Source organism: Cherax quadricarinatus, chromosome 18 (assembly GCF_038502225.1).
Source record: "Cherax quadricarinatus isolate ZL_2023a chromosome 18, ASM3850222v1, whole genome shotgun sequence".
Lineage (NCBI taxonomy): Eukaryota > Metazoa > Arthropoda > Malacostraca > Decapoda > Parastacidae > Cherax > Cherax quadricarinatus.
This window is the reverse complement of record NC_091309.1, coordinates 16,928,283-16,951,341: the sequence shown is the minus strand read 5'-3', so window position 1 is coordinate 16,951,341 and position 23,059 is coordinate 16,928,283. Positions and strand designations below refer to the sequence as shown.

General features: G+C 38.0%; 1 protein-coding gene across 22 annotated transcripts in view; it reads right to left on the bottom strand.

The window, feature by feature from the left end:
* Nucleotides 1-23,059, bottom strand: part of LOC128689421 (ankyrin-2) — a 989,227-nt gene that overhangs the window by 110,179 nt on the left and 855,989 nt on the right. For all 22 annotated transcript variants that reach the window (XM_070086289.1, XM_070086299.1, XM_070086296.1 and 19 more), the window contains one exon: nt 21,194-21,313. In XM_070086289.1, coding sequence (XP_069942390.1) covers nt 21,194-21,313 — 120 coding nt within the window. The remainder of the gene's footprint in view (nt 1-21,193; nt 21,314-23,059) is intronic.

Here is a 23,059-nt window from a genome sequence, read left to right as displayed (position 1 = left end):
TTGGTGTGTTAACTGTGCATAATGCAGTGATCTAAAATAATAAATTAAAGTTTTATGCACACGGTAACGGAGAAAACAACTTTGTAAGCCTAAATTTGAGGAATCAGATAAAGAATATCAGAGGGTGATATTCACTGAGGCCATTTTCAGAAAAATTAAAAATCTGTGAGGTAAGGAGCTGCAGAACATTCAGGTCATGTTTGTCATATTTCATCAACTATCCCCTCCTTGGAATACAGGTGAGAAAGATACATAATAATTTACAGTTGGAAAATCCTGGAGGGATTGGTCCCAAATCTGCATACAGAAATCACTCCCTAAGAAAGCAAAAGACTCGGCAGGCGGTTTAAATATCCCCCAGTGAAAAGAAAGGGTGATGCAAGTACCCTACAGATAACACAGTAAGTGTCAGGAGCCTAAGACTGCTCAACTGCTGGACAGATACCTAAAGTCAGTACCTGACCACCCAGGCTGTGGTTCATAAGTTGGATTGCATGTGGCTGGCAGTAACAGCCTGGTTGATCAAGCCCTGATCCATCATGAGACCTGGTCATGGATTGGGCCATGGGGACACTGACCCCCAGAAAACCCTTCCAGGTAGACTCCAGGTAAGTGGTGCTAACTTTTTTTAACCCTTTCAGTGTCTCACATAGATCTATGTTATTGATGCAAGCACCACTTACATACATCTACTCATAAATACTAGCAGCCTCAAATTTATAGGCCTGGTAGGCCTATATATGACAGAATGGGTCTGCAAGCAGTGTGTGCAGTATGCAAAAAATGAGGACTGCTGTAATGCATTGTGGGAACACCATCTTTAGTACAACCTTGTTCATACAAAGCCCTCTCTCCTAGGCAAATTGAAAAGGTTTTATTTCCCAGTGACAGCAGAGTGACCCAAAAGAGAAACACTTTTACCACTTTTCACTTTATCATTGTTTTGCCAGAGGCACATAGATACTACAGATCAAATACTCTTCCAAGTTGTAGATATCCCCACCCCTCCTTTAGAGTGTAGGCACTGTACATCCCACTTCCAGGATTCAAGTTCACCTCACTGATTTCCCTGATCCCATTCACAAAATGTTACCTTGCTTACAATACAACAGCTCCTTAGGTCCCAAAAATAATTTGCCTCCACTCCTTTCTAACCCTCTGAGGGTCCGTCCCATAGTTCTACAGCTTAGAAGTCAGGGTCCAAGCCATAGTTCTATGCCATGAACTCAGCTCACTCAGATAAGCTGTGAGTGGTAAATTTGCTCCTAGATATGAGAGAATACATCTATGTGGTAAGTGTAAGCCACATAAAACAAATCCTGCAGCATGCAGTGCATAATGAGAAAAAAAAAACTATGACCATATTTTAGGATTAAAACAATGACTTTGTGGTGATTTTTCGTAAATTTTTCATAGTTGTATTTGCGGTTTCTTAGTCTCATGTGACAGAATGGAAGATATATTACAGAAATAGAGATGATTTTGAAAATGGCTTGAAAATGAGCTCAAAGTAGCAGAAATGTTCAATTTCTGCTGATGTTCAAGAGTAAACAAATGACATCATGTGTCCAATACATGTCAACTGGTGGGTCTAATATATGTCCACAAATGCGTTGATATTATTTATACAATTATTACAATGTTGCAGCGAGGAGAAGGCTGGAGGCAGTGGAGATGTCATGTCTGAGGGCAATGTGTGGTGTGAATATAATGCAGAGAATTCGTAGTTTGGAAGTTAGGAGGAGGTGCGGGATTACCAAAACTGTTGCCCAGAGGGCTGAGGAAGGGTTGTTGAGGTGGTTTGGACATGTAGAGAGAATGGAGCGAAACAGAGTGACTTCAAGAGTGTATCAGTCTGTAGTGGAAGGAAGGCGGGGTAGGGGTCGGCCTAGGAAAGGTTGGAGGGAGGGGGTAAAGGAGGTTTTGTGTGCGAGGGGCTTGGACTTCCAGCAGGCATGCATGATGAGCGTGTTTGATAGGAGTGAATGGAGACAAATGGTTTTTAATACTTGATGTGCTATTGGAGTGTGAGCAAAGTAACATTTATGAAGGGGTTCAGGGAAACCGGCAGGCCGGACTTGAGTCCTGGAGATAGGAAGTACAGTGCCTGCACTCTGAAGGAGGGGTGTTAATGTTGCAGTTTAAAAACTGTAGTGTAAAGCACCCTTCTGGTAAGACAGTGATGGAGTGAATGATGGTGAAAGTTTTTCTTTTTCGGGCCACCCTGCCTTGGTGGGAATCGGCCAGTGTGATAATAAAAATAAAATAATTGCATAACAGTAAATCTAGCCTGGAAATGTAACTAATAAACAGAGGAAATGTTATTTTAGTGCCAGGAATGTTTGCATTGTTTATTCTGGACCCTATTTTGAAACTGAAATATTTTGAACTTTGTGTGAAATTGGCCAAATTACAATTTCCAATCACTTTATTGGGTAGTTGACACAGTTGACTGGGCAATTTCTTGTGCTCAGTCAATAAAACAGAAGTAATGGTAGCGAAAAAGCTAATAATTTGGTCGCCTAGAATAATGTAATTGGCCTAAAATGAGAGTCAAAGTGGGCAAAATCACCAATGCATAAATATCACTGATGGAGCAATATTCGCGAGAGCATAATTTTGTCAATTTTCCATAAAATTTCGTACTTTTTGTTTTATTACCTGCAGAAAAAGATTCTCTACCATTTCATAAGAAAAAATAACAATTTTTTTTTTTTAAATCCTTGGACCCTGTGGACAAGTTTCAGATCAGGGATCTGGAGCTCGAAGAGGCTAACACTCACATATATCTACTGGATGTCCAAGCCCCTTGCACACAAAACCTCCTTTACCCCCTCCCTCCATCCTTCCTTAGGGCAACCCATACCCCACCTTTCTCCCACTACAGATTTATATATCCTCTTAACCCTTTCAGTGTCACAACCCCTGCTTGCAAACTTGCTCCCAGGGTTGAAGAATTAAAAAAAAATAATAAATAAAAATATATTTTATCTTATGGAATGGTAGAGAATTTTTTCCGAAGGTAATAGAACCAAAAGTACAAAATTTGATAGAATTCTTATGGAAGTATGCTTTTGCAAAGTTAGTGGTTTTGGTGATATTTACACATGGGCAATTTCACCCACTTTACACTCTATTTTTGGCCAATACCACTCTTCCAGTTGGTCAAACTCATAGCTATTTCAGTTTCTTGTACTGTATTCCTTCTATCGAATGAGTACAGTACAAGAAACTGCCCATTTACCTATTTCAACTACCCAATAAAGTGATCAGAAATCAATAATTTAGCCAATTTCACACAAAATTCAACAATTGCCAATTTGAAAACAGGGTTCGGAATGAACAATGTAGACATTCCTGGCACTAAATAAACATGTCCTCTGCTCCTTAGTCATGTCTACAGGCTTTTCATTTTTAATTTTTATTAAAAAAAATAGAAAATTAACTTTTATGTAGACTACTGCATTATTGTAATAATTGTATAAATGACATCAGTGCATTCCTAAATGCATATCAGACTGGTCAGTTAGACATAAATTTGCATTTGTGTACTCTGGAATATTGGCAAAAATCAAACATTTCTGCTATTCTGAGCTCAGCTTCATGCTACTTTCAGTCTTGAAACTAATCAAAATCATCTCCATTTCTGTAATATATCATCCATTCTATCAAATGAGACCAAGAAACCAAGAATACAACTATAAAAACCATATGAAATACAATGCAAAGTTGATGTTTTAAACCAAAAACCTGGTTGCAGTTTTTTTCTCAAGATGCAATGCTTGCTGAAGGATTTTTTTATATGGTGCACACTTACTGTATAGACCCATTCTCTTCTATCTAGGCCCAAATTTACTGCTCACAGTTCATCTGAGTCAGCTGAGCTCATGGCATCATACTATGGGACCAACACTGGCTTCAAAGCCATGATACAATGGGACTGACACTGAAAGGGTTAAGTCATCCTATTTTTCTCCATCCTCTCTAAATTTCCAAACCACCTCAAACAACCCCTCAGCCCTCTGGAGACTACTTTTAGCAACTCCTAATCTCCAAACTACAAATTCTCTACATAATATTTACACCATACATTGCCTTCAGGTATGACATCTCTACTGCCTCCAACCTCCTCTTTGCTGCAACATTCACAACCCAAGCTTCACACCCATATAAGAGTGTTTGGTACCACTAAACTCTTAAACCGTTCCCTCTTTGCCTCCATGGATAATGTTCTTCGTCTCCACAGATGCCTCAATGCACCACCCACTGTTTTCCCTTTATCATTTCTATGGTTCACCTCATTTTTCACATACCCATCCACTGAGAAGTCCACTCCCAAATATCTGAATGCATTCACTTCCTCCATACTCCCTCCCTCCAATCTGATATCGAATCTTTCATTACCTAGCTCATATGGTACCTAATTTGTTATCTAAATTACTAGTAAGCCTTGATTGAAAAATTTTCCCCAGTGATTTTTTTTCTTTTGGTTAGTAAAAAAAAATACGAAAAAGAGAAAAGTATAAAACCTTTTTGTGCAAGTTAGAACTTTTAATATTTTATCTACTCATAAGCATTTTCAGCCCTTGGTTTGTCTACAGTAGCCATAATGCAGAAAAATTAAGAATTATTTAAATTGCTGTACATGATTATTAATGTGAAACAGAAATCACTATGCTATAAATGAATGCACCGAGTCCAGTATTCTTGCATTAAGAATTAACTATGTCACAGAATAATGATATACTGTACTTTATTAAGAAATTTTTAGTCATTAGTTATAAAAGGTCTCAACTATACTTTACCTAGCGTTGCTGATTAGGAGGTAGTGTCAGAGATGATAAATACCATTTTTATTTTCAGGAATGCAACTCTCAGCATAAAGACTTCTTTAGCTTTAGTCTCTCACAATAAATAAAAACTATGACATCTCAACACTATTCCAAAGTGATAGAAGAGCTGAGACAGCCACAACTGAATGAGATGCAGTTCTGGGCAGCCACCCTTGTTGTTACTGCTCTTAAGTCAACAACATTACTGACGCAATCCTCTCTCTCTCCCCTCTCAAAGCTTCAAACCCACAAGGGATTACTGCAGGCACATGTAGGTCATCTCTACATTTGGGCATGTGATCACATATGTTCTTTAATGCACTCAAGTTACAATTATACATAATAAACCTACACACACACTGTACATAACACAATGAATAGTTTTAGAATTTATGCTGTAAGACAGGTTTAGATATATTATACTGTTCAGGATTTCTAGCATATCAGTTTATTTCTACATATCAATGATAACTTAGTATATATTTAGCAAATTACAAGTAAGCTCATATTTGCTAAATAAATAATTTCCTGGAGTTATGGCTACAGTAAACAAATGTAGTTATTTGACATTTATGTGCAGCATCATTTAGAAGCCTTTTCAATGCAAAAGTGGTCTCTAAAGTGAAGGTCTTCTTATGCTATTCCGAGGCTTTGTTCGACATTTGCTGAAAAGACTGTAATTTTTGGTGAATTATTATTTAAATGGCCATATACAGTTTGTGCTAGCAGAAGACCCATTTCATTTTAAAAATATATGTAATTTCTAAAGACATATACTCTATTAAAACATAACAGTTTATTCTTTGAAATAAATCAATAAATTTATTCACATATAATTCAAGTTGAAAAATTTACAAAGACTGAAATATACTGTTCTATTAAAATGTAGGCCTCTATGAAAAATAGGTTTTGAGTGACAAACAAATGACTTTTGATGAATCATCAGAACTGCATTAACCCTTTTGGTGTTTGTCCTATTGTACTACAGCTTTGACGCCAGGGTCAGTCCCGCTGTACTACACCATGAGCTCAGCTCACTCAGATAAGCTGTAAGCGGTAAATTTGGGCCTAGATACGAGAGAATGTGTCTATGCAGTAAGTGTGCACCACATAAAAAATCCTGCAGCACGCAGTGTATGGGAAAAAAAAATTGCAACTGTGGTTTTGGTTTAAAACAGCGCATTTATGGTGTAGTCTTGTATGGTTTTTATGGCTGTATTCTCAGTTTCTTGGTCTCATTTGATAGAATGGAAGATATATTACAGAAATAGAGATGATTTTGATTGGTTTCCAGGACTGAAAGTAGCTTGAAATTGAGCTTAAAGCAGTGGAAATGTTTGATTTTTGCCAATATGGCAGAGTACACAAATGACATCACTTGTCCAACACACGTCCAACTGGCCAGTCTAATAACCATTTAGGAATGCACTGACATTATTTATACAATTATTACACTAATGAAGTAGTCTGTATAACCGTAAATCTATTTTTTGTGTGAATAAAAATTCAAAATGGAAAGCAAGCATAATATAAGAGGGGCCTAGAGATGTGACTAAGGAACACAGGAAATGTTTTTTAGTGCCAGGAATGTATACACTGTTTATTATGGACCCTATTTTTAAATTGGCAATTTTTTAATTTTGTATGAAATTGGCCAAATTACAGATTTTTTTCAGAGGTAGGTAGGCAGAGTAGCTAGTGCCATGTGCTGGCAACAGTGTGACAGAACTAGAGCTATTTTTATCATCCCTTAGTGGCTTGTATTGGACTTGTATGGTTGCTCGTTTGCAAGTCTTACATAAATTTATTATAATTCTTCTTCTTTCAACAAGCCAGCCGTATCCCACCGAGGCAGGAGGGCCCAAAAAGAAAAACAAAAGTTTCTCTTCATAACTTTAGTAATGTATACAGGAGAAGGGATTACTAGACCCTTGCTCCTGGCAGTTTAGTTGCCTCTTATGACACGCATGTCTTACAGAGGAAGAATTCTGTTTCACTTCCCCCTTGGAAATGGCTGTCTCCCACTGAGGTAGGTTAACTCAAAACAGTTCCCCAGAAGGGGACTGACATCAAAGTTTAGATGGCCCTTTGAACTGCAACATCCTCAACATTTCCTAAAGTGCAGGTACTACACTTCCAACCTTCAGAATTCAAGTTCAGTTAGCTGGTTTTCCCTGAATCCCTTCATAAATGTTACACTGCTCACATTCCAACAATATGTCAAGTCACGAAAAACCATTCGCTTCCACTCACTCTCCTATAATATGCTCCTGGAAGTCTGCTGGATGTTCAAGTCCTTAGCACTCCAAACCTGCTTTATCCCCTCCCTGAAGCCCTTCTTGGGATGACCCCTGTACTCCCTCCTCCACCCTGGATTCCTATACTCTCCTAGTGATCCCATTTTGCTCTACCCTATCCAAATGTCTAAACCATCTCAACAAACACTTCCTTTTTTTTTTTCAACACCTTAGTTGTCTCCCACCAAGGCAGGGTGACCCAAAAGGAAAGAAAATCCCCAAAAAGAAAATACTTTCATCATCATTCAACACTTTCACCTCACTCATACATAATCACTGTTTTTCCAGAGGAGATCAGATATGACAGTTCAGAAGTCCCTCCAAACTCCCAATATCCCAAACCCCTTCTTTAAAGTGCAGGCATTGTACTTCCCATTTCCAGGACTCAAGTCCGGCTAACTGGTTTCCCTAAATCCCTTCACAAAATATTACCATGCTCACAATCCAACAGCTCATGAGGTCCCAAAAACCATTTGTCTTCATTCACTCCTATCTAACATACTCATGCATGCTTGCTGGAAATCCAAGCCCCTCACCCACAAAACCTTCTTTACACCTCCTTCCATCCTTTTCGAGGAAGACTCCTACCCCGCCTTCCTTCCCCTACAGATGTAAATGCTCTCCATGTCATTCTACTTTGATCCATTCTCTCTAAATGACCAAACCACCTCAACAACCCCTCTTTAGCCCTCTGACTAATACTTTTATTAACTCCACACCTTCTCCTAATTTCCACACTCCGAATTTTCTGCATAATATTTACACCACACATTGCCCTTGGACAGGACATCTCCACTGCCTCCAACCACCTCCTCACTGCTGCATTCACAACCCAAGCTTCACACCCATATAAGAGTGTTGGTATTACTATACTTTCATACATTACCTTCTTTGCCTCCATAGATAATGTTTTTTGTCTCCACATATAACTCAATGCACCACTCACCTTTTTTCCCCCATCAATTCTATGATTAACCTCATCCTTCATAAATCCATCCGCCGACACGTCAACTCCCAAGTATCTGAAAACATTCACTTCTTCCATACTCCTCCTCCCCAATTTGACATCCAATTTTTCTTTATCTAAATCATTTGATACCCTCATCACCTTACTCTTTTCTATGTCACCTTACTCTTTTCTATGTTCACTTTCAACTTTCTACCTTTACACACACTCCCAAACTCGTCCACTAACCTTTGCAATTTTTTTTAGAATCTCCCATAAGCACAGTATCATCAGCAAAAAGCAACTGTGTCAATTCCCATTTTGTATTTGATTCCCCATAATTTAATCCCACCCCTCTACCAAACATCCTAGCATTTACTTCTTTTACAACCCCATCTATAAATATATTAAACAACCATGGTGACATTACATTTATTACATTTATTACATTTATTAAACAAAAATACCAACCACTCCAACACTATATCCCCCCTGCTTTTAACATTTCTATTGTGATCCCGTCAATTCCAGCTGCTTTACCCCATTTCATTCTACGTAATGCCTCATGCACATCCTCCACACTCACATCCTGCTCTTCTTCACTTCTAAAAGATGTTATACGTCCCTGACCAGTGCATGAAATTACAGCCTCCCTTCCTTCATCGACATTTAAAAGTTCCTCAAAATATTCCCTCACAGAAGAAGTACAAAGGGAACAAAGGGCAATACAGGATATTGCAAGAAATCCAAAATATTTCTATTCCTATGCAAAATCCAAGTTAAGAACTACTTGTAGAATTGGACCACTACTGAGAGGAGATTCGTTTACTGACGATGAACAGGAAATGAGTGAAATCCTAAAAGAACAGTATGAGTCAGTGTTCAGCAATCCACTAAATGACAGCAAGGTAGAAAATGCTGAAACATTTTTAATTCCAGCAGAAGGCTGAGCAGAACAACTAACCGACAGTAGTACAAATCCCATAGTTTTTGAAAAAGAAATGGACTACATGCCCACTCACTCAGCACCTGGACCAAATTCATGGAATGCTCTATTTATAAAGAAGTGCAAAGTACCACTAGCACGAGCCCTCAGTATTCTTCAGAGAAAGAGCTAAGACCTAGGTGAAATACCTGAGACCTTAAAGAGTGCAGACATAGCTCCTTTGCATAAGGGAAGTAGTATAGCACTAGCTAAAAATTACAAACCAGTAGCCCTAACCTCTCACATCATAAAAATCTTTGAAAGAGTGATGAGATGGCAGATTACAAATTTCATGGACCAGCACAACCAGCATAACCCGAACCAGCATGGTTTTAGAATAGAAAGATCATGCCTGTCACAGCTGCTGAACCATTATGACAGAATTATGGAGGCATTGGAAGACAACCAAAATGCAGATGTTATTTATACAGATTTTGCAAAGGCATTTGACAAATGCGATCCTGGAGTGATAACGCACAAAATGAAGTCCACAGGCATTATGGGGAAGGTAGGCAGATGGATTTTCGGGTTCCTAACACACAGAACACAAAAAGTAGTAGTGAACAGGGCAAGATCCAGCATCAGCAAGGTCAAAAGCTCATTGCCCCAAGGCACTGTCCTGGCACCTCTGCTGTTTCTCATCCTCATAGCAGACACAGGCAAAAACACCCAGCACACTTTTGTATCATGATTTGCAGATGACACTAAAATAAGCATGAAAGTCACTATGGTAGAGGACACTTGAAAAATTACAGGAAAACATAAGCAGGATTTTTTAGTGGGCAGTGGAGAACAACATGACATTCAATGGTGATAAGTTCCAGCTGCTTAGGTATGGAAAGAATGAAGAACTCAAAAGGACAACATGACATTCAATGGTGATAAGTTCCAGCTGCTTAGGTATGGAAAGAATGAAGAACTCAAAAGGAACACTATATACAAAACTCAAGAGGGTCACCAAATAGAACGTAAGGAACACGTAAAAGACCTAGGAATAATTATGTCAGCGGACCTTTCTTTTAAAGATCATAACAGCCAGGAAGATGATGGGGTCGGTACTGAGAACTTTCAAAATAAGAGAAATAATTCCGATGGTGACACTCTTCAAATCACCAGTGCTCTCTCACTTATAATACTGCTCACTGCTGATGGCCCTGTTCAAAGCAGGAGAAATATTGGAGCTGGAACAAATACAGAGATCATTTACGGTTCACATTGAGCCTGTAGAGCACCTAAACTACTGGGAACGCCTGCAAGTCTTGAATATGTATTCATTGGAGAGGAGGAAGAGAGAGATACATGATAATATATACCTGGAAAGTACTCGAGGCCCTGGTCCCAAATCTGCACACTGCCATAACAACATACTGGAGTGAGAGATATGGAAGGAAGTGTAAAATAAACCCAGCGAGGAGCAGGGGTGCAGTGGGGACAGTAAGGGAACACTGTATCAACATCTGGAGTCCCAGACTTTTCAACATCTTACCAGAAGATATCAGAAATACGGCTGGTACAAGTGTAGAAGCCTTCAAGAGGAAACTGGACAAGTATCTTCACCAGGTGCCAGATAAACCAGGCTGTGATGGATATGTGGGGCAGCGGGCCTCCAGCAGCAACAGCCTGGCTGACCAGGCAAGCACCAGATGAGCTTGGCCCTTGGCTGGGCTCCGAGAGTAGATTACCTCTTGAAACTCTTCAAAGGTATATCAAAGGTAAAGGAATATCTACCCAATACCTCCAGCTCCCCATCTACTAACTCCCCTACTCTGTTTTTAACTGACAAATCCAGTTGTTCCCTAGGCTTTCTTAACTTGTCTATCTCACTCCAAAATTTTTTCTTATTTTCAGCAAAATTTCTAGACAGTTCTTCTCCCACACTATCATCTGCTCTCCTTTTGCACTCTCTCACCACTCTCTTCAACTTTCTTTTACTCTCCATATACTCTGCTCTTCTTATAACACTTTTGCTTTGTAAAAACCTCTCATAAGCTACCTTTTTCTCTTTTATCACACCCTTTACTTCATCATTTCACCAATCACTCCTCTTTCCTCCTGCACCCACCCTCCTATAGCCACAAACTTCTGTCCCACATTCTAATACTGCATTTTTAAAACTATTCCAACCCTCTTCAACCCCCCTCCCTGCTATTCATACTTGCACTACTCTACCTGTCTGCCATTAGTTGCTTATATCTCACCCTAACTTCCTCCTCCCTTAGTTTATACACTTTAACCTTTCTCTTACTTGCTGTTTCCATTTTCCTTTTGTCCCATCTACCTCTTACTCTAACTGTAGCTATAACTAAATAATGGTCTGATATATCCAGTGCCCTTCTATAAACATGTATATTATGAAGCCTACCCATCAACCTTTTATCCACCAATACATAATCTAACAAACTACTTTCATTATGTGCTATATTATACCTTATATACTTATTAATCCTCTTTTTCATAAAATATGTATTACTTATTACCAAACCTCTTTCTACACATAGCTCAATTAAAGGCTCCCCATTATCATTTACCCCTGGCACCCTAAATTTACCTACTATTCCCTTCACAATATTTTTACCCACTTTAGCATTGAGATCCCCAATCACAAGTACTCCTTCACTTGGTTCAAAACTCCCCACGCACTCGCTCAACATTTCCCAAAAATCTCTCTCTCTCTTCTACACTTCTCTCTTCTCCAGGTGCATAAATGCTTACTATAATGCACTTTTTCACATACAACCCTTATTTTACACCACATAATCCTTGAATTTATACATTTATATTCCCTCTTTTCCTGCCACAACTTATCCTTCAACATTATTGCTACTCCTTCTTTAGTTCTAACTCTATCAGAAACCCCTGATTTAATCCCATTTATTTCTCCCCACTGAAACTCTCCCACCCCTTCCAGCTTTGTTTCACTTAACCCTTTCAGGGTTGGTGCCATACAGGTACGGCTTGCATGCCAGGGTTGGTACCGTACTAGTACGCATAAATTCTAGCACCTTCAAATCTACCGAGAGAAAGCTGGTAGGCCTACATATGAAAGAATGGGTCTATTTGGTCAGTGTTCGCAGTATAAAAAAATCCTTCAGTACACAGTGCATAATGAGAACAAAAAAAAAACACTCCGACCATGTTTTTGTTTTAAAAAAGCGACTTTGCAGTGTATTTTCGTATGCTATTTATGGTTGTATTCTAGTTTTCCTGGTCTCATTTTATTGAATGGAAGACATTATAGAAATTGAGATGATTTTGATTGGTTTCACAAAGAAAAAGACCTTGAAATTGAGCTCAAAGTAGCAGAAATGTTCGATTTTTGCCAAAGTTCAAAAGTAAACAAATCATGCCATGCGTCCAATACACATCAACTGGTGAGTTTAATATTCTTTCACAAATGCACTGATATCATTTATACCATTTCTACACTAATGCAGTAGACTGCATAACAGTAAATCTTCTATTTTTTGTGAGAATAAAAATTCAAAGTGGAAAGCAAAAGAAATGTAACAGAGGCCTGGGGACATGACTAATGAACAGAGGAAATGTTATTTTAGTGCCAGGAATGTCTGTCTTGTTTATTCTGGACCCTATTTTGAAATTGGCATCTTTTGAAATTTGTGTGAAATTGGCAAAATTGCCAATTTCTGACCACTTTACTGAATAGTTGAAATTGGTAAATGGGTAGTTCCTTGTATTCATTCGATAGAAAAAATGGAGTTCTAGTGAAATAGTTATGATTTTTGTCGACTAGTACATTAGAATTGGCCGAAAATAGGGCTCAAAGTTGGCGAAATCGCCAATGTGTAAACATCATCGAGACTGCTAACTTCGTGAGGGCATAATTCCGTAAGTTTTCCATCAAATTTCTTACTTTTGGTATCAATATGATCGGGAAAAGATTCTCTATCATTTCATAAGAAATTTTTTTTTTTTTTTTTTTTTGAAAATTTCCGACCTTGAGAACAAGTTTAGGAGAAGGCCTGCAGACCCTGAAAGGGTTAAAGCCAGGATATCCAGCTTCTTCTCATTCATGACATCCACAATCATCTCTTTCTTATCATTTGCACAACATCCACACACATTCAAACATCCCACTTTGACGGTTTTCTTCTTTTTCTTCTTAGTAAGCTATATGGGAAAAGAGGTTAACCCTTTGCCTGTTTCAGTCGTATATATACATCTTACGAGGTACCGTGTTTGACGTATATATACTCATAAATTCTAGTGGCTTCAAATTAAGCAGGATAAAGCTGGTAGGCCCACATGTGAGAGAATGGGTCTGTGTGGTCAGTGTGCACCATATAAAAAAAATCCTAGAGCATGCAGTGCATAATGAGAAAAAAAACCACAACCGTTTTTTTTATAATTAAAATGCCGACTTTGTGGTCTATTTTTGTATAGTATTTATGGTTGTATTCTCTTTTTCTTGGTCTCATTTGATAGAATGGAAAACATATTATAGAAATAGAGGTGATTTTGATTGGTTTTATTATAAAAAGAACCTGAAAATGGAGCTCAAAGTAGGAGAAATATGTGATTTTTGCAAATGTTCAAAATTAAACAAATGATGTCATTGTCCAATAAATGTCCAACTAGCCATTCTAATATGCAGTCATGAATGGGTTGACATTATTTGTACAATTATTACAATATTGCAGTAGTCTGCAAAACAGTAAATCTTCTATTTTTTGTTTGAATAAAAATTCAAAATAGAAAGCAAGAGTAATATCAGAGGGGCCTGGAGACATGACTGATGAACAAAGAAAATGTTATTTTAGAGCCAGGAATGTCTGCATTGTTCATTCTGGACCTTATTTTGAAATTGTCGTATTTTTTAATTTTCGTGAAATTGGCCAAATTGCAAATTTGTGACCACGTTATTGGGTAGCTGAAATCGGTACATGGGCAGTTTCTTGTACTCAGTCGATAGAAAAAATGAAGTTCTAAAGAAATAGCTATGAGTTTGGTCGACTGGAAAAATGAAATTAGCCGAAAATAGGGCTCAAAGTGGGCGAAATCGCCGATTTGTAAATATCACAGAGGTCGTTAACTTTGCGAGAGCGTAATTCCGTCAGTTTTCCATCAAATTTCGTTTTTTTGTGCCATTACAATCGGGAAAAGATTCTCTATTATTTCATAAGAAATAATAATTTTTTTTTTTGAAATTTTGCGACACCAGGAGACACCTCAGGATTGGGGGTTGCGACAGTCAAGGGGTTAATAGCCCATTGTTCTTGGCATTTTAGTTGACTTTTACAACACGCATGGCTTATAGAGGAAAGATTCTTATTCCATTTCCCCATGGATATGAAAGGAAAAGCAATAAGAACAAGAACTATTAAGATAAAATCAAAGAAAACTCAGATGACAGTGTATATATAAATGTGTACATGTATGTGTAGTGTGACCTCTTAAGTGTAAGTAGAAGTAGCAAGACGTACCTGGAATCTTGCATGTTTATAAGACAAAAAAAAAGACACCAGCAATTCTACCATCATGTAAAAGAAATACAGTGGAACCCCTACTTATGAGTTTAATCCATTTTGTGACCTTGTTCGCATCAGGATTTGGTCGTCTGCAGAGTCAATTTTTCTCATTTAAATTAACTGAAATGGAATTAATCTGTTCCTGTGGAGTTCCAGGCACTAAAAAATACTTCAATAATTTCCCTAATATCAACTCTATGGCTTATTTATCTATCACAATTCATCTAATATAATGTAATAAAGAATATTAATAACATAGAAACGTGATATATACACTAGAATGAATGAAATATTACATATGTGAGTAATGTTTGTGGATGCGGCACAACAGCCTTTGTTGTTGTTGTTGTTGTTGTTGGGGTGTATAAGGCCACCATGGTGGCCATTCCTACATACCTTCCCATGCTTTTATTATAACAGAAAATGGAGTGTTTGTATAAGGCAAACTCCATTAGATCCCTATGTACATAGTTTTATAAGAAAAACAACAACAATAATAATAATAATAATAATAATAATAATAATAATGTATAGAAATTTTGTAGTAATACAGCATTTACCTTGGAGATGGAGAAGGGATGCTGGGCACATCAGAGTATGCTAAATTATATGTAGTACATGCATATTATTATTATAATTATTATAGTAGTACGTATTACATATTTTTATTTTATTATTATACATATTATTATGTATTATTATTATACATATTATTATTATTATTATTATGTATTATTATTATTATTATTATTATGTATTATTATTATTATTATTAATTAGTACGTATGTATTCTTATAATAATAATTCCTGCTTACCATTTGGAATTTTTATTCACACAAAAAATAGACAATCTACTGTTATGCAGACTACTACATTATTGTAATGTAATTGTATAAATACAGTGGACCCCCGCCTTACGAACGCATTGCATTATGTTAAATCCGCCACACAAAGCATTTGTACGCAAAAATTTCGCCTCGCCTCACGATAAAAAACTCGCCTTACGTGATTCGTCCGGGATGCATCCCACATGTGGCCTCAGCGCCAATGTTTACAAGCCAGCCAGTGCGGTCGCATCTATGCATACATTTGGTACATTTCACATTATCCCAGTGTTTTTAGTGCTTGTACCTGCAAAATAAGTCACCATGGACCCCAAGAAAGCTTCTAGTGCCATCCCTGTGGTAAAAAGGGCGAGAATTAGTATAGAATTGAAAAAAGAGATTAAGGAAATGTGTGCAAAGTGGGTTGAACTGCAAACCTTTACGGATGAAAATCACCCTGACACAGCTACTGCAAGCCGTGTTGGCAACCTGTACAATGACAATGTTATGGCTCATTTTAGGAAAGTCTTAAAGGAACGGGAGGCACAGAGCTCTATGGACATATTTGTTGTGCGACAGAGGTCCAGTGACTCTCAAGCTTTTCCTAGTGGCATTAAAAGAAGAAAGGAAGTAACCCCGGAAAAGGACTTGCTACCTCAAGTACAAATGGAAGGGGATTCCCCATCTAAACAATAACTTCCACACTCTCCCCTCCTCCCATCCCATCAATTATCACCAGATCTTCAATAAAGGTAAGTGTCATGTATTCTATTCTTAGTAGAGTAGTAATTGTGCATGTCTTCTTCAGTTTCATGTGGTAATGTTTCATGTGGTAAAAAAATTTTTTTGTTCATACTTTGGGGTGCCAGGAACGGATTAATTTGATTTCCATTATTTCTTATGGGGAAAATTAATTCGGCTAACGATAATTTCGGCTTACGATGAGCTCTCAGGAACGGATTAATGTCATAAAGGCGGGGGTCCACTGTACATGTAATGTCAACCCATTCGTGACTTCATATAAGGCTGGCCAGTTGGACACACATAAGACAGTGACATCATTTATATATGTACTCTTGAACATTGGCAAAAATCAAACATTTCTGCTACTTTGAACTCAATTTCAAGGTACATGTACTTTTCGTTGTGAAACCAGTCAAAATCACATCTATTTCTATAATATATCTTGCATTCTATTAAATAAGACCAAAAAAATGAGAATACAACCACAAAAACCATCCGAAAATATACCGCTAAAGGACAGCCAATGGCTGAGAAGAACTTCGTTATTTATGGTCTGATTTCTTTCAGTTTTGGTGTACGTTAAGAAGCATCTTTCCATCATACATTGCCCAAGTTTCAATAAGATAGTCCAACAAATAAATGAGATCCAATTCCCTAGATCAAGAGCAATAGCCCCTCACCAGCGTCAAGGAACCTTCCTTGAGGCCTGCTCACATCTGGAAATTTCGCTCGCATCTGGAAGCAAAAACTTGACTGAGTGACTGCTTGTATCTGGAAAAACTTGCATGTAGATGCACTCGTAAGTAGAAGTTCCACTGTACAGGCTTCCTTTTACACTCACTTGGTAGGACGATAGTACCTCCCAGAATGGTTGCTGTCTACCATCCTACTACCTACAAAACACTTCATATCTTTCTGAATTATACTTTTGATTACTACATGCCTATTCTTCTTCTTCTTCTTCTTATTATTATTATTCTTTCAACATACCAGCCATATCCCACAGAGGTGGGGTGGCCCAAAAGAAAAAACTGAAGTTTTTCCTTTTAAATTTAGTAATATATACAGGAGAAGGGGTTACTAGCCCCTTGCTCCTGGCATTTTAGTCGCCTCTTATGACACGCATGGCTTACAGAGGAAGAATTCTGTTCCACTTCCCCATGGAGATAAGAGGAAATAAACAAGAACAAGAATTAGAAAGAAAATAGAAGAAAACCCAGAGGGGTGTGTATATATATGCTAGTACATGTATGTGTAGTGTGACCTAAGTGTAAGTAGAAGTAGCAAGACTTACCTGTAATCTTGCATATTTATGAGACAGACAAAAGACACCAGCAATCCTACCATCATGTAAAACAATTACAGGCTTTCGTTTTACACTCACTTGGCAGGACGGTAGTACCTCCCTGGACGGTTGCTGTCTACCAACCTACTACCTACAAAACACTTCATATCTCTCTGAATTATACTTTTGATTACTACATGCCTATTCTTCTTCTTCTTCTTATTATTATTATTCTTATAATTTATCTATTAATTTTTACTAACACACTGATTTTCCCACCAAGGCAGGGTGATCCGAAAAAGAAGAAATATTTTCATCATCATTCATTCCATCACTATCTTGCCAGAGGTACTCCTACACTACAGGTAAAAAACTGCAACATCAACACCTTTCCTTTAGAGTGCAGGCACTGAACTTCCCACTTCCAGGACTGAAGTCTGGCTTACCAGTTTTCCTGAATCCCTTCATAAATGTTACCCTGTTCACACTCCAACAGCATGTCAAGTCATAAAAATCATTCATCTCCACTCACTCCTATACAACATGCTAATGCACACCTGCTGGAAGTCCAAGCCCCTCGCACACAACCTGCCAACCTTTCCAACCCCACCCTGACTTCCTTCCACTACAGATTTATACGCTCTCCAAGTAATTCTATTTTGTTCCAACCTCTCCAGATGTCTGAACCACCTCAACAACCCCTCCTCAGCCCTCTGGATAACACTTTTATTATTATTATTATTATTATTATTACAACTTCAACAGTGGCATGGAATATTCCTGGCAATGATGGTTCAGTGATGGTGAGTAGTTTGTGATGCAATACTTGTAGAGCATAACGGTACAGAAGCAATGAAAATTTGATGTTAAGCATTATACTTTTAAGTACGGTATCATTTTATTTATTATATGCTTAAATATCATTGGCTCATCTGTTACAAATTTTTCTATAATGTAATGGATGTGTAATGTTAATAAATGATCTAAGAAGGAAGACTGACACAGTTCTCTACAAAATTCCTTAATAATGAACTTTTATCATATTCATACATCACACATAGATGAATCAATACCCTCCCAAAAAATGACTATTAAGTTTTGCTTTGCAAGGATCATAATGCATATCTGAAAGCATGGTAAAAATAATTAAATATATCTAAAAGAATTATCTGCTAGCTTACTCCAGCACTAGGTTATAGCTCAACTTTAATTACATTATTAATATCTCATAATCTTTCCACAATCCTTCTCTTTGTTTTTATTTAAAAAAATAAAAATAAGAATTAACACAAACCTGTTCTTCCACACCATAATAGAGGTAAACTCACATAAAATAATCTACTTTTTACAACACAAAAACAAACGGCATATTTCAACTAAACACTATAAGCGATAATCTTAAAACTAAGAAAATACTAATGAATCAAATTATAATTGATAAAGACCACTGTGTGGGCAAAATGTTGTCAATAAAGGATCACATTATACTGCTTAAGCGTTTATATATACTACATGTACTATACTACGGTACTAATTTTTTAATCATTAAATACATATTATTATTATTAAATTATGTACTTTATATGCCATTAACTTAAAAGAGCTGCCTTAAAGAATATATTTTGTCAACATATGTTTTTACAACTAAGATTAACTAACAACAGCAGCAGCAACAACAACAATAATAATAATAATGACAATAATAATAATAATAATAATAATAATAATAATAATAATAATAATAATAATAATAATAAATAATAATATTAATAATAATAAAAATGGAGTCTGACAACATTCGTTAATTACAAAATTTTCATGTGATATCTAATTTACACTTTTTTCAATGAAGAAACTTATAGCTTGTGCAATGTTATACAGAAGGAGAGGAGAGACCATGATTCCAAAAATGTTAAAATTCAAGTCAGTGGACAGGACAATACCTTCTTTAAACACCATATATTAATACTATATACAATACACATTTCATCTGACATCTGGAAATTAATATTTTTCTTAATACTTCCTGACTTTTGTATTTCTACTTTAACAAACAATTCAGGCATTCCATCACAAAGTATTAATAGCTCGAAGAGTGAATATATATTAGTAAAATTCTACAAAAGGCCAACCCCAGGAGGTATAAAGGTAACCAGTTCAAAAGCATCAAAGATATAGTCAGGCATTCTCAATCCTAAACTGGTACCACTAAAATCATCCCTATTACTAAAAAATTTAGGCCTACAAAAAAGTTCCAATACATTACCCATGTACATATAGTGAAAAAACATTTTTTTTTTTTTTTTGCATAAAAAAATTGTTGGCACCAGAGGTAGCAGGGTAGAGATATGTGTCAGAAAACAGGAAACTTGAAGAAGAAGAATGGTTAATGGTTCTAAGTTAGCAGCAAGAAGAGAAGTTGCAGTGAGATATCAGCAGATGCTGCTGCAGTGAGATATCAGCAGATGCTGCTGCAGTGAGATATCAGCAGATGCTGCTGCAGTGACATATCAGCAGATGCTGCTGCAGTGAGATATCAGCAGATGCTGCTGCAGTGAGATATCAGCAGATGCAGTTGCAGTGCAACACCAGCAGTTGCTGCTGCAGTGAGATATCAGCAGATGCTGCTGCAGTAAGATATCAGCAGATGCTGTTGCAGTGAGATATCAGCAGATGCTGCTGCAGTGAGATATCAGCAGATGCAGTTGCAGTGCAACACCAGCAGATGCTGCTGCAGTGAGATATCAGCAGATGCTGCTGCAGTAAGATATCAGCAGATGCTGCTGCAGTGAGATATCAGCAGATGCTGCTGCAGTGAGATATCAGCAGATGCTGCTGCAGTGAGATATCAGAAGATGCTGCTGCAGTGACATATCAGCAGATGCTGCTGCAGTGAGATATCAGCAGATGCAGTTGCAGTGCAACACCAGCAGTTGCTGCTGCAGTGAGATATCAGCAGATGCTGCTGCAGTAAGATATCAGCAAATGCTCCTGAGTGCAACACCAGCAGATGCTGCTACAGTGCAACACCACCAACAGATGCTGCTACAATGTGACACCAGCAAGCAATGCTGAAGTGCAATACTAGTACACAATGGCAATGCTATAGCGATATCCACAGTTCCTTTCTTTACAATTTGCTCCCACATGTTTTATCGATGCATGCATAGCTTGTCCTCTGAGAGACATTTAGCTACTTGTGCTTTAGTTGACAAAACACACAAGTAGCACTTGGACACTCTGCCCACAATACTGTTTCCTCAGTAATAATATATTAGATTCAGCAATACATATGGCTAATGTATGGGACAGCACAAGAAATTTATTAGTAAAAATGGAAGGAGGGGGAGAAGATAAGAAATACAAGAAATTGAGAGGAAGGAGAAGGAAGATGAAGAAGAAAGAAGAGGAAGAAGAGAGGAGTCTAAGGAAAAGAGGAAAGAAGGAAGAGGTTAGTAATGTTGGGATGTAGAGGAGATGTTGGAAGAATTGAGATAATTCAATGCTTTGTGCCATAAAAAATTTAGAATCTTGTACCCACACTTCATAAAATGACTTTTCTACAGACTTATTGTAGCCTCTATTTGCCTTTCTTATAATTTTTTTTAGGCCACTCTACCTTTTTGGAACACAGTCGGTGAATTAAAAAACTCCACTCTATACTCATCTGATTCATTAAACTGTTCCATATGCCACTATAAAATGCATAATCAGCTAAATTTTACTTTTCCTCCTCTCCATCCTATAAAAGCACAATATTTTATATAAGAAAACCTGGTTGACAAATACATACCTTGTCCCATCTGCATGACAATATCATCAGTTGTGGTGGTTGTGGCTGGGAAACTCACTTCAGCGGTGCCCCGTGTAGAGGACATCTGACTCAACTCAACAGACGTCTGAGTGAACCCATCTGTTGACACATTATGAAATAGCACTGGGAGATTCAGGACATAAACTTCTATATTAAATGAATCTGAACAGAAATCTGTGTACAGTAATACTGCATAAAAAAATAAGAATATTACCGTAATGAGTAAATAATTTATTACCAACAACATTACCAAAAATATGCGTACTCTGTGTAAGGATCACGTTTCAGTTTCAAGGCCCTGTAACCTAATCATTAATCAAGTTGTGAGATGCCTCCCCAGTCCCTTGGCTTTTGTTGTGTTTATATTTTGAATAAAATACAAGAGGTTTCATCCACTTTCTTCTTTGGTATGTTCTACTTGCTCATCACTCTCATGCTGGAATTACTTCACTTATCTGTTGTTCATTGTAGTATTTAGTTTACTTTTGTGCTCTTTTGCTTGGTCTTAACCTGTTCAGCCTGTCAATACTTTTATGTTGTGACCATGTTCCCCAAGTCATTGTTTCTCCAGGACATCTTCATAGTTGTCTATTTTGAGGGCTAGTCTCAGGACAAATCTCTGAATGTTTTCAAGCTTCTCTTCATCTTAGGATTTGTTTCCCATATTTGTGCTGTTCTACTCCAGCTTCTGGTCTTGCCTCATAACCATTAATCAATTAGTTTTCAGCAATCATTTGTAATTCTTATTATATGTATGCTGTGCTTGGTTGAAGAAAGGAGGGATGGAGAGAGAGAGAGGGAGGGGGAAGGGGGGGGAGGGAGGGAGGAAGGGAAGGAGGAGGGAGAAGGAAGAGGAGGAAGAGGAAGAGGAGGAGGAGGAGGTAGGGGGGAGGGAGGTAGGTAGGAGGAGGGAGAAGGAAGAGGAGGAAGAGTAAGAGGAGGAGGAAGAGGAGGAGGAGGTAGGGGGGAGGGAGGTAGGGGGGGAGGGAGGTAGGGGGAGGTAGGTAGGGGGGAGGGAGGTAGGGGGGAGGTAGGTAGGGGGAGGGAGGTAGGGGGGGGGAGGTAGGGGGAGGGAGGTAGGGGGGAGGGAGGTAGGGGGAGGGAGGTAGGGGGAGGGAGGTAGGGGTAGGGAGGTAGGGGGGAGGGAGGTAGGGGGGAGGTCGGTAGGGGGGAGGGAGGAAGGAGGCGGGTAGGAAGGAGGCGGGTAGGAAGGAGGTGGGTAGGAAGAAGGAAGGGAGGGAGGGAGGGAGGAAGAGGAAGGAAGGAGAAAGAAGAAAAGAAGGAAAAAGAATGAGCATATGAATCAGATTACCTACTAAATATACCAATAATAATAATCCCCCCTACCTTCATGGTAGGAGGGATTATATGATAATTATGATTATATGATAATTAATGGTAGAAATTACCTTCAATTTCTACCATTAATTTTCATCAAACTAAAAAAACACTTGCCTTTTGTTTCTTTTACATTTATAGATTATTACTGGCTGCAATTTTTTTAAAAACCTATCCAAAAATAAATTTTTAATAACTACTATTATTATTATTATAATCAAAAAGAAGCACTAAGCCACAAGGGCTATACAGCACTGCAGGGTAGGGAAGGAAGCGAGGGTATTGGGTGGCAGAAGGGAGGAGGGATGATCAGTGGGTTACAGAAAACAGCGGGGCAGGGGATAGTATGGGGGTAGAGGGTAGCAAGAGATTAAAGTAGAAAGGGCTGAAGGTATCAGAATTTGTGAAGTAAGTCAGTTGTTGTCAAAAAGTCAATGAGAGAGTCCGGATGAAAGGTGGGTCCATCAGCGAGAAGGGAAGGTAAAGAGAGAGCAGCGGAGCGAAGAC